The 13,629-nt window shown below is 32.8% G+C and overlaps 1 protein-coding gene across 1 annotated transcript; it reads left to right on the plus strand.

The window, feature by feature from the left end:
• Positions 1 to 8,064: 8,064 nt before the first annotated feature.
• On the plus strand, positions 8,065 to 13,001 carry LOC128237988 (uncharacterized). Its single transcript, XM_052953563.1, has 6 exons — positions 8,065 to 8,173; positions 8,332 to 8,477; positions 8,690 to 8,764; positions 9,063 to 9,129; positions 12,219 to 12,398; positions 12,853 to 13,001. The coding sequence occupies exons 2-6, from the start codon at positions 8,412 to 8,414 to the stop codon at positions 12,999 to 13,001; spliced, it is 537 nt and encodes a 178-aa protein (XP_052809523.1). The 5' UTR covers positions 8,065 to 8,173; positions 8,332 to 8,411.
• Positions 13,002 to 13,629: the final 628 nt, after the last annotated feature.

A 13,629-nucleotide genomic window follows, 5' to 3' on the forward strand; every position in this document is an offset into this window, starting at 1 on the left:
TATTGATGGCGTAGATTATGTTAATCTTATACTCGTATTGTGTTTCCTTATGATTATTGCACTTTTAGCAAAATTTCATTTTCATGTTTCATCATTTATTTATAAACTGTTTAAGTTTCATTTTATGCTTTACCTATTTCATGTAAAATTACAATGTAAAATGTGAAAATCATACTACTATTATTTGACATGCTTTATACCTTCTTATCAATGTTTACCTACATGTATTTGATAGTGCCTGCCTTGCCGCATTTCATTGTCAACAGTATATCATCAAATGGTTTCGTTGTGGGTTTTAACGAGACGCAAACAAATTTTCTCTGGTGGAATATAATCGGTATTGAAGAAACTTCAAACAAAGTACCACGATCTAGCCTTTCTTACAAGTTTGAAAACCTGCTTTCGGGTCATCAATACGATCTCGAAATATATTCTGAAGTTGATGGTTTTATTTCTTTGAAGAACTATTCAGAAACCGTCACCACTTGTAAGTATTCAAAACCAAAGCAATAAGTGTTGAATAACCGTGTGTTACTTTTTAAATATGCAAGGCTTCGAACAAATAATACTGAATGTCTAACTTTTAGTGCCTTCAACGCCTTCGCTGCTTGAATTCCCGATCGAATATGTAAAAGAGAAAAGCTTCAAGGCGAACATCACAGTGCCAAATACTAGATTCGACAATCTGAGTGTTAAAATCTGTGAGGATTTGGAACCGTCCACCTGTTTCACCAAAGTCGTTAACAACACATATTTTAATGGCAACAACAGTGTAACGAAGCTTTTGTCTTTTGAGAACTTATCGTCAGCTACAAATTACAGCGTAACTGCTACAACTGGATTAACAAACGACGAAACAAGCGTTACATCTGTCGTATATTACATGAATACAGGTAAACGTATACATACTGTTGAAACATTATTGCCTAGAGTATTGTAAACTTTATCTTAAATATAACAATGTTACCAATAACAATGATATGTGGAAAAAATGATGATGCACTAAATCAGTTCCTAAAATACCTCTTCATTGTGACATTTCATTTAAGTTTGATTATTATAATTTCAACAAAACACATGAATGTGAGAGATGCCTTATGAGTATGGTATTCGCCTAATGGACTCGAGCCCCACATCTTCTTTGCTTTTTAAAAAGGACACTTGTACTAATTTCTACCCAGTTAACGGTTCGTGTGATTATTTTCCATTTAAAGCTCTCTTCCCAATCGGTCTTTTATAAATAAGTACAATACTTACGTATACAATAATTGTTCCATATCTATTTTCTTATTCTGTTTCATTTAACTGACATGTCATTTCAGCTCCTGTACCTCCAAGAGTGCATTTGGAGTATGTAGAGGAAACTTTGATTGAATTGAATGTAACTGGAAATACAGAACTAAAAATTGATAAGTACTGCATAAAATTGAATACATCGAATTGCTATCAGATAGATGTCAACCAGCCTAGAACCATTAATATTTCAAACTTACAAGCTGGTCAAAATTACTCCCTGAAAGTTTATACTGTTTGGAATGATATTGAAAGTGAACGATTTAAAGAAATCGAGACATATACGAGTAAGTAAACAGAGTATTTGTAAGTATGTTTTTATATTTACTGAGTCTTAAACAAGACCCCCCCCCCCACACACACACACACACCAAAAAAGCAACACACTTTCTAAATATCTAAATGATCCGTCATCAGATAAAGGAAAGAAGTATAACAGCGAAAAATAAATAAATAAGGAATTCTATATTTTGGAGAAACCAAGATAATTACCCTGAGATATTTAAACAATACATTATTCTATATTTATTTAACATAAAGAAAAATATGACACGTAATAATGTTAATGAAAGCGCTGTAAGGTTTGAAAGTTTAAAGTCCCGACAAGTGTGATTTTACTTTTTTATAATTCTCTTCACAGGCAATACAAATCGAATCAAAAACAATATTTTGATTATACGCAAACTGTAACCGTTAGGTGTATGTCATAATCTCAGATTTGATAGTTAAAATTGTATTTTTAATACAATAGCTTAGCAAGTTTCAAAACAGTAACCGTTTACTGATAAACCTATATATACTTTACTATACTAGATATTTTGAACATTGCTTTCATCTGGGATTGGTATTTGTTGACTCCAGGTTGTAGGTAAAGTTTAAGTCAACATTTTGCTTTTTGGCGTTATTATCTGTAAAACCTATTCCCTCGGTTCCTCGCAAATACTTTCTTTGGCTTTCCTCTAAATTTACATTAAGGTTGCAATCTTTTGATGAATTTAAATAAAGAGGTATTCTAATTCGCATTACTTTATACGGCATAAAACAAACGTCCCATTTTAAACACAAGCGCATTAATTTAACATGACATGTCTAAAAGAAGATATGACGATACCTGCTTTCGATTGTTCGGTACTAAAGTATGTCGGCATGCTAAAAAACAACAACACACATGTACATCTGCATGCTGGAACTTCAACGTGTAAGACTGTTTGTGTATTTTATTTTAATTGTACAAATAATCTAACTACCATCTGTTTACACTAATGCGTGAAAGAAGTTTTATAGGTTTTCTTTGGTTCCCATATTTGCTCAATACGTGGTACCTGTTCAGAAAAGTGGCATCGTGACAATAACTGAAACTATTTATAATTTGTATTTAAAATATTTTAGAACCTAATCCAGTAAAGGCGGACGAAATAGACGTGGGTGTGGTAACTTATTCAACTCTCTCTGTTGTCTGGAACAAACCCCCAGCATATACGGACGGATACGAACTACAATGGAATTGTGAAAGCCCAAATATTGGCACAAGTATGGAAAAAGATCATACTCAAAATGTCAAGTTGTTATCAGCTACTGTTTCCAATCTTGATCCAGGAACGTTTTGCAATCTTACGATTACGGCATATATAATTAACTATGACAACGCTTTTCTCCAAGCAATGGATGTTTTCAAAGTTATTTCAAACAGCACATTGGAAGAAGGTACGAGTGTACTGTATGGGTATGTTTCTGATATTTAATGAGATTGTTGCTGTTCTTTTTATTTAATTGCACCTTCATTTCGTAAGAATAAAAACCTTTACACTAGATTGTAACCTCAGTTTCAGTAAATATTCGGTTAAAAATATTTACAAATTGAATTTATTACTCATTGTTTTCGAAATATTTTAAACTTGGCAATTGTGATATATCTTCCGGGGATAGATGTCGTAAGAAAATGCATTATCATATTTCTCCTATTCACCAATTTGGTTAATAATTAATTAATTTACACGTTTTGAGTCAAACTTTAAGAAAAAGAAAATGGGAAATAATAACAACACTCACTTAATAAACATTTATCAATTAAATCAAAATATTTAACCGTCCATACAACCCGTATGTGTTACTTGATTGGAATTATTCCGTTTTTCGGTTATTTTAATCATCCTTTCAATACTCACAACAAATCATAATTGCTGTAACTCTAACTTGTTAATGGCCAAACAATGACACATATAAATTCGTGTGCAATTTAAATAAACCGATTCTTATAATGGTACATGTCATAAACGTCATGTGTATACGTCTAAAATATTATTTCCTTGTCAATAATTGTCTGAAATTGTGACGTAAAATGCTTTATTCTGTCGCAACCCAGTGACGTCAAATCACGTGTCACATGTGCAAAACAGCTTAAATAAATATAGTTTTGTTATGTTACTTTTAATTGAAAAAAATGCCTGTTGATGTCTTAAAAATATAACTGGCACAAAATAAACCAATAGTACAGTTCCTTTCAATGTGTCTTAGCACGTTTGCACAGCATGTTTATTATCTGCGATAACGTCGATAGTTTATGTTTTTCAATTTGAGCTTGGGGTTGTGTTTTTTCAGATATAAAAAAGCGGGTTCAAAGTTCAACATTAAACGAATAATGTGTGGCATTTCTACTCGTGCATGTATTTTAATACACCATTGAACAAAACACTTTGCAGAAACGAGGTTTTTTTATGAAAATACAAAACATATTTGGTCCGTCCCTATTCCGACGTCATCCTTTTCTGTAACTCATTTCGATAATAAAATCTTGATTCTCAGACAGTTTGTATCAGATTTGTTTTTTTCTTTTTTCTTTTTGCCTTAATACATAAATGCATTAAGTTTGGAAGCAGCATACATATGCATACATGTTAAATCACGAATCGTTTACAACACTATTTAAAATGTGCCCTCTGTCTTAGCATTTCATTGTTAAAACAATCATCAAAACAACATTTGGTAAATGCTTTTCACACCATTTAGTAAATGTGTTATATCTAGTAGGTTACTTAAGATAATACCTTTGTTTATATTTTCACCAGAAAGTTAGAGACGACGTCATAATCATAATTTGTTACATAAGAAAGTCTACATGTTTATGGAATGGCCCTCAAAAATTAGATATATTGACTGGACGGCGTTTAAAATAAATAATTTACAATAAAATAAAACATAACACTAGCTGTTAAGATATATTCCCTGTTTTTAGTTTTGACCAATATGGTGTGATCGCAATCATCATATTTTACTTCGACCAATATACAATGCTTAGGCCTTCGTTTGTCCTTGAAGTGTGTGCTTTTTAACAGCGGCCTCGTTACAATTTTAGCCACTGGGCCTATCCTTGTAGTTTCAATTGTACGTGTATGATTTTCAAAATCGACGTTCTGAAAAAAGAACTGTTAATTATGTCTGGGAGACCAGCTGTAAATGTCGATTCTTTAGAAGAGATAAATAGATTAAATTTTGCTTGTTAATTGTTATACAATGTAAACTACAAGGACAAGCCTAGCAGCTAAAAGTTGATGTTGTAAACTTCAATTTTACGACATATAAGCGACATGGTTGCTTAGGTATACAATGTATATACATTGCCTTATTCAGCCTAGACATATAAAATAAATAGACTTAATTAATTTCAGCTCCGGAAATCCCAGAGTCGATAGAAAACACATATTTGACATCAAGAACAAGCACAATTGAGTTGCAAGAGCCCAATAAAAGAAATGGTATTCTTCGAAGATATGATATTTGGGTCCTTAACAATGAAACAGAGACATGTGAACAATTGAGTACGTACAAGTGTAAGGACTGTGACGGATCTCCGCCAAATGCTTCAAATTTGGTAAGTTGTGCATGTTAATGATATTTTGACATACTACATAGAATGCAAAAAAAGTATACTTACTATATATATACAGTGTGTTGATTGAACTATTGGTATGCATTTGGTAAAATATAAAGTCCTTTCAAATAAACACTTACTTGAAAATCAATATGTATTTCAAAATTGAACTGCACATTCAGCGCAAATAACAACAAAACAAGGATGATAAAATAATAAATACTAACTATCCTGCCGGTATATTCAAGTATGTTATAGAAAACATATTTGCTTTTAGCAAAAAATATAGTTTGCCATACCAAAGTTATTCAAAGTTGATGTGATAAACAGAAATATTTTAACCAAAAGATACAATTGCAAAATGATACAACTTTTATCTTAGGGAAATAAATAATATGAAGACAATGTAAACGTCTGATGAAAAATGAAATAAGATTTGATCGAAAAACTACCAACAAATACGAAGCTAGATTATGTACGCTATCATAACATATTAACTAAAACTCGCAGTGCTCCAGTGATTTGACCCTATATTTAGATATTGTGTCATACAATAACGCATTTTGACGTGATATCAAAACTTTTGTTATTCCCTGGTGACGAAATGTTTGTTTTCACAGAAAATCATCACAACAAATACCGTATACCTGAAATAACAGGTCTGATCAAATTATCTCATTTGTGTTTCTCGTGGTTTAATTGTCCTACAACTAAACATTTACCGATAATATGTCTGGTGGTTTCAATCTATTAGCATCAGGTCTAATATGACTGAACACGAATACATGACTATTAAAAATAAAATAAAAAGTATAGTTCTCCAATATACTTTTCAGGTTCCAGACACGTGTAACAAATCACATTCTGAAATGTTCTCTAAAACAGACGTAACTTTGTCTTGGAATATCCAACAGCTTCACCCATTCCGAGATTACACAGCGAATGTTGTTGTTTACACGACTAAACCAGGAAGTGTTTCGACAATTATGTTTAAGACACGTGAAGACGGTACAGCTATACTACGATCATAATTGTCCTGCAATAATTGAATATAAGACATAACCAATTATGTGTAGATATATAAATTAAGATAAAAATATTTTGTATATATTACAGACACATAATTATGTTGTTCTTTCTGTTATTATATTATATGACATATTCATCTATAAATTGTCGTATGTTAACCTCTATTGTTTTAAAATTGACGAAAACTTGATATATATATTGAATAAGAAAAGTTAAATACATAACAATGTGATGTTTAGTTAATAAAACATTTTCTTTTGTACTTACTTAAAGTTCCCGGTCAGCCAGTGGAACTCAATGCAAGCATGACCCACGACTCGCTCACTCTTCAATGGAGTCCTCCCATAGAACGCAATGGCATTGTGCTTAATTACACTATTAAGGCTGCTTACTATGAACAAGTTTGCGGAGGTTTCGGCCCTCTGCAAAGGCATAGTTATGGTGTCGAATTAGATCCGGTAACAAAGTTCACTCAGAACGGGCTGCATGCATATTGGCAATACAATCTTACAGTAGAAGCAACTAATGCAATTGCCACAGGAAAACCGTCTGATTTAATATCAGTTAGGACAAAGGAGACAAGTATGTAAAGATATAACATTTGCTATTTTAGTTGAATATGCTTAGGTCATTCTGGAAATGAAATTGAACTACAAATTCGGGTCCACCTGGTATTAGAAGTCAGGAAGAAAAGTAGCTTTCGTTACTTAACTTATAATGAATACATCTTTAATTATTATTTATTTAATAGACCCTGGATCAGTGCAATACCTTAATTACCGAGATGTGTTTTCAAAAAGTGTTGGCGTGTCCTGGACAAAGCCTTGTTTTGCAAACGGAATACTTACAGGATATTTAGTTACAATAACAAAATTGTTATCAGAAGGACAAGAAGAAAGTTCGTATACTAAAGAATACAAAATAGATGTAGCCAACGAGTCAACGTCCATATCTCCATTGTTTCCATACAGAAACTACAAGGTTGAAGTGTATGCTTTGAATAGCGCAGGTGATGGCGAAATGTCGAATGTTTCGTTCCGGACAAAAATTGACTGTAAGTTAATGGCATAACCTTACTACCAAAATGGGGTATGAAGGGTCCTGGCTTGTAATTTAAAAACGACATTTCATGTATAATCGCATCTTAGTAAATGTTAATTTTTTGATTGGACATTAATAAATGAAAGGAATTTAAAAAAAATTGCATCCAATCACGTGTTTGATGTAAGACGTTGTAAAGAAAAATTGCTCGACACCTTCAACCCCAAAATTTGATAGTCCCCATAGCTGTCATTGTTTATTGACTGATATTGAATTGGAATGTCTTTTATCATTACAACAGATTGTACAATGATACTTCCATTCCTTACATTATTCTTACAGTGGTTATTTCATTCAAATTTGTTATTTTAACCAAGCATCATTCTTATTTCGATGTCAATGTTTTGTTATTTAAATGTAATTAACACTTATATTTTGAAGATCCAGAGAAACCAATCAAAGTTTCCACAAAAAATAAAACCTCGTCATCTCTTCTGATTGAATGGGAAAAGGCCGACCATTTTAATGGTCCAACTAAGTACAAAGTACATATAAACGATTCAGTTAATGGTTCCATCATAATTCAGTCGTGCACAACTAGTGTTGGTTATTGGACAGGTAAGTTGCAATCAATGTATTCATTATATAAACAAACGTTAGTAAACACATTCAGTGATATGTAAAACAAGTATCAGAGAGGACTATTATGTTTACTTTTAAGTGTGTAGTATTGTAATATATATATATTTGTTCTGAGAACAACGAATGCTATTTCAAAAGTATATTTATATGTTGCAGACACGCTGGCGACCGAATGCAATGTGCCTGGTCTTGACGCTTACTGGGAATACGACATCGTCGTTGAAGCAATTACGTTTGAGGAAGGTCATGACGAATTAATAGAAAGCTCAGAAAAGAAAACATTTCGAACTGCAGAGGCCGGTGAGTATTTAATATTTATGAGTGTGTATTTGTAAAAAAATATACATTCAGATAATACTTCAATATGTTATTGTTTAAATAGCTATACGATAAATAAGTAAGGCTTTTCATAGCAACGTTTAGCTCGTAGATGTAATAATCATTGATAAACAACGTAGTTCCTGGACCAGTGGCGCAGTTCGATGTTACACCGGAAGAGAACGTGTTGAAGGAACGGAACTTTCATATTGACTGGAAAATGCCTGCTGAGCGGGAATTAAACGGCGTCCTTACAGGATTTGTAATTCACTATCAAAGTGAAAAGGCAAGTAAGCTTTTACATATAGTATACGTATATAAACTTTTATTCTATTTATTTTTTTCTCTTACACTTTTCGTATGTATTTGTTTACATTGCGGAAAACCTTCAAAGTCAAGGCAGATGAAATATAAATCGGGATTCGCATTAGAAAACACATTTAGTAGTGGTATAAAGCACACATCATTTAATATTATTTGACCACCTTTGTTTTTTAGATTGAGGTACATGTTGATCCAAACACAACAAGCAAGACGGTATACTACAATGTAATTGGTAGCTACAATGTGTCGGTACGTTTGTTTAAGCATATTTTCCGATAATACTAAGCTACGTTCTCGCGCTATATCTTGCGAAAGAAAGTAATTAGTGTGTGGTTGCACAACTAGTTTCACAGCCGATGATTGATAAATAGGTTTAAAATTTCTGTCAAACGTTTGTCTCTTTTACGCACTTTGAGTTTGATCGGACCTTGATTATTAAATCGTTTTTTGCAAAGGAATTTCTGCTTGTAGCTCTGTTTATGTGATTTATTTGTTAGTTCGTTATGTTCACTGCCCTAAATCCCCTAACTATTATAAACCATTACAGATACAAGCTAGTACAAGTGTAGGCTCCGGTGCAGCTGTCCATAAAGAGATTACTGTGAACCCTGGAGGTAAAGATACATATGCATAAGTATGAATGAGATCCTTTCGTACGAGCTTATTTGTATTTAAATAAAGTGCTCCATACCATTTTTTTATCATTTATACAATGTTTATGAATGTAACAAATGTTTATGTGCTAGAACAGTGATAAAATTATGCCGACACGTCGAGATCGAGATAACGAATAATTGTGAACATATTTATTCCCTGAAGAGTAGTTACAATATGTAAATCAGGTTTTCCATAAATTGATTTAGTTCGTTAAACAATGAAACCAGACAACCAAAGAATTAAACACTAATTTAATTCACTGATTACTCAAGTCTTAACTCACTGGTTTAAATGACATAGTAATTATGAATGCTTGTTTATTCATTGTAAGAGCAGTGTAAATGCTGAGCCATCTCAAATAGAATATGTCAACGGTCAACAGTAAGATATTAACTAGCCTTATCAAAATGAATTATCAATTTGATATATCTTGGCCCGGTTGTTCACAACTCTCGTTAAGGATTTAACGTTAACTACCATCGTTAAATGTTACGCTGTCAACGTTAAAATGAACGTTAACTTTAACAATGACAAAAAATGAGTTGTTTAAACTTAACACTTACGCTTCCCGCGATAAAGTAGGCGTTAACTTAACGGCTCTTCTAACGTTGATCTGGACCAACGTTAGAATCAACGTTAAATAGTCAGTCGAGGTTAAAAATGGCTGAGACAGTAAAGGCTTTTCTCAACAACAGAAGAAACGAGAGGATTAAACTATTTCTTTCGATCCACATGAAAAGTGATGACTTAGAAATGCGATGCCGCTACTCTTTTGATATATATGGGATTGAATCAATTGTACTGCTGCTCGCGAAGACTTTCAACGTAAAACATAATGGTCAGAAGCGATATCAGTTCGGGAGCGAGCAAGTGTGTTTGGTCAGAGGTGGTGAATTAATTAGATATGTCGAATATACTGTCCCTGACTCTGACTGGTCACTGCAAGTTGAATCCTCAACCACCTGTCGAAACATTTGATACAATAAGCGCAGTGTTTTCAAGTACATGTTTCTATGTTACCTACACATTTATTTACAGTACCAAACTGAATCAGTAATTGTAAACAGGCTATGAAATGAATATGGTTACCAAATAATTACTTGCAGAATATTTACCTGCATAAATGATCCTGAGGTGAAATATATCCATGATGACAGATTGGGCTTCCACAAATGCACTATCAAAGTGTGGGAGACCAACTCACTTTCCTATTTCCATATCGGTAGTTTACCATAAGCGGAGGAAGCCATTACATGTACAGTTTTAAATCTAATTCATGTAATTAAATAATATTTTCTTCCACTGTTTACATCATCTGAACGCTTGAAATTACGACACAGATAAGTCGGTAAATTAGAAACGGTCGGACGCTTGTCCCCACTGATAAATCGCTCCTTTTATGGATCAACCTGTTTCACTTCAATTAACAGGTTAACTGTTTATCTCAAATTACAAATAAGCATAACTATTGCATATGAATCACAGTAGTAAAATTATTTTATTTTTTAAATGAACGGTATTAAAAACGCTCAGGTAATATCCTAGTTAAGGTCAAGTAATTCAGTAAACGTGAATATTTAGTGTAATGTAACCTAAAATCATTTTTCCCCAATTTTTTCGTTGTGGTTAAAACATGGCCTTGACTTTCATGAAAAATCAATAACGCATTTTTAGAAGCAGTTGTAGAATTTTGGAATATATAGATATACATGTGTATATATCATGTTTTATACTGGATACCTTTACGTATAACGTTTGGTTTACAAAAAACCGTATCCTTAATTTTTATATCATTATTATTTAATCTTGACTAAACTTGAGCAAAGTGATGAAATGAATTATGAAATACACCATTTCCTGTGACTAAGATATAACAGTTTAACATTTTAAGTGGATTAACCATTCAAGTGAACGGGGTAAGCTTAATTGTATTTTTACCACAAGGATTATGAAAATACAAACAGGAAGTGAGCTTAACGCTGATGTTAACGCCAACACGTAAGCGTTACATCAGCATTAGCTAACGCTTACATCAAGAGGAATTTGATTAACAGGATAACGCTAATGTCGTTAGTTAACGTTGACATTGATGATTTTACGCTAACAAGTAAGCGTAAGCGTAAGTAATTTAACGAGTGTTTTGAACAACTTGGCCCATATATCATAATTTTAAAAGAGTTTTATAGTACGCATGGAAACCATACTGGGCAGTTGCCTAATTCCGGATTTGCCTATATATTCGGAAATCGTTTAAAAAGCGTTTCGGCGACCGTGATCAATATAGAATAATCACAGTCTACGCACCTGACCTCCATACCAACAGAAACAACACAAAACTGCAGCTATTACAGTATAACCCCAAAATAAATACCTCTAAACTTTCGCTTTCCTAAATGTCAATATTTAGTCACGTGGGGGATGACGTCACACAGCGCGAGCTTTAATATTGAGGTTCGACAGGGTTATCTTTAAACACTAGACCTATATATAGGATGTTTATGACTTATCGTCAATCACGAAATACAATGCCAATTACATATAAAGTAAATAAATTGACGATGTCATTGTTTTGTGTTGTGCAGCATTTGATATGAAAATAAAGCAAAAATGAAGCAGATTCGTACTTTCAAAAGTATGCTAATTCGGACAAATTAGTAGTTCGGATTCGCCAAAAATACACATACAACTACTTCGGAGAAGTATAAAATTTATATACAGGTTAAACATTTAATACATGATGTTCATTTAAGTAGCATTTAAATATTTGTATTGACTTGATAATGTTTACTTTGTTCTTTGAAAAAATCCGAATATTTAGGCACTGAATGCAGGTTTTTGGACGTCGTTTATGCCCTTATTTCGTACTGAATATTATATTATAATTAATTGTTTTTTCTTTTATTCTTTTTCCATTTTGGTTGATATAGTACCCAACATTTTTCTATTAAAATTTTATGCACTTATGTTCAGTAATTATGACAATAGTTTAAGAAAACTTCAAAATTGATCCGGAATTAGGCAACTGCCCAGTACTACTCTTTTACAGCTCCGATAAAAGTTGACGAAAGCAAGGAACTATTGATGCAAATTGCATCGATGTCTGTTGACAATAACAAGAAGCAGATAACAGTAATTCTTCCACTCGCACAGTTTCTCTGCAATAGCAGTAACGGACCATCAACCAAGTGGGGCATTGTAGTTGCAGAAGCAGATGAGGCAGCTACAGGTTAACGGCATATCAAATCAAGTTTTCATCAATATGTTTTTATGTAGAAACAGCCTTTCATACTTGTTTTATTTCTGATATAACGATTTTGTTATAAACCCCATTGCGAAACCTAAAAAAGGCACACAATTCAGGAACTGACATTAATAACAACGCCTCAATTCGTAATATATCCGTTCACAAAGGAAAACACGAACTATTTCACTAAACATGTCTGTTTTTCCATTGCTTATTTTAACTTACAGACATTTTTATTAAGAGCAATGGTAGGAATAGTTTAACAAATCAGTTTAATTAGACTGGTAGTTGTTTGGCTATAAAGTGTTCTTAAAGTTAACCAATCACATACACTAATTAAGTCAAGCCCATGCTTTATAAGTATGTTTTATAGCATATCGTTCATTACATGTATGCTATGCTTTACTCATTCAAATTCCATTGTTTTGCATGTTAGATACAGCGTTTGCTGGTTCAAGAGACGACTTTCAAAAGAAGATCGATGACGAATACAAGAACTGGTTTCAAGTATACGGCTTAAACAGTATTCCGCCATATATTGTCACAAAGCCGAATTGGAAGCCATCTTGCACAAACGGTAGCTAAACATACAATCATATCGAGAGGTGAATGCAAAAGGATCTAAGTGACATTAAAAAAGACGAAGATTGAACCTGTTCGCGTTTACACCTCGATATATTGATAAGTACATTTTTGAGACCAAGTAATGAAACATATGAGGAAGTTAAACTTTTCAGCGATTCATTAAATGGATAATGTTATGAATCTCTATGCTCAAACATACTTTTACTTTTTTTCCATGGAATCGGCGTAACCGTTGTGCAACAGAAGAATCGAACATATTTGTCATTGGAAATGACGTATGCAATGGTTCTTTTACTACAAAGGAATATTGCAATGGACCTTTACCAGTCGGACCCATTTTCAAGTATAAAGCTTTTTTATAGTCAAATGCCATCATAAGATGTTAATACGTTCAGATTTCCGCCTTGGCGTATGCGAGTTTAAACTAATTATATCGTTTATTATTAGATCATAGAAAATAAACTGTTTAAAATTAAATACCTGAAATTTTCATCCTCGTATTATGCCTCATTCCGGGATTCCGTTGTTTCCATGAATACTAAAACTTTAATCGATGACTGGAGTAACAATAACAGTATATTTTTTGCAATATCATAATCGGGTAAATACGGAAGGTTTATAAATAGAT

This window comes from Mya arenaria, chromosome 6 (genome assembly GCF_026914265.1).
Source record: "Mya arenaria isolate MELC-2E11 chromosome 6, ASM2691426v1".
Classification (NCBI taxonomy): Eukaryota; Metazoa; Mollusca; class Bivalvia; order Myida; family Myidae; genus Mya; species Mya arenaria.

Excerpts from the sequence above, each read along its gene's own strand:
- LOC128237988 (XM_052953563.1), top strand. The coding sequence starts at position 8,412 with ATGCCTGCTGAGCGGGAATTAAACGGCGTCCTTACAGGATTTGTAATT. Across the intron at positions 8,478-8,689 it reads TTCACTATCAAAGTGAAAAG|ATTGAGGTACATGTTGATCC; the intron begins GCAAGTAAGCTT and ends TTTGTTTTTTAG. Across the intron at positions 12,399-12,852 it reads AGCAGATGAGGCAGCTACAG|ATACAGCGTTTGCTGGTTCA; the intron begins GTTAACGGCATA and ends TTTGCATGTTAG.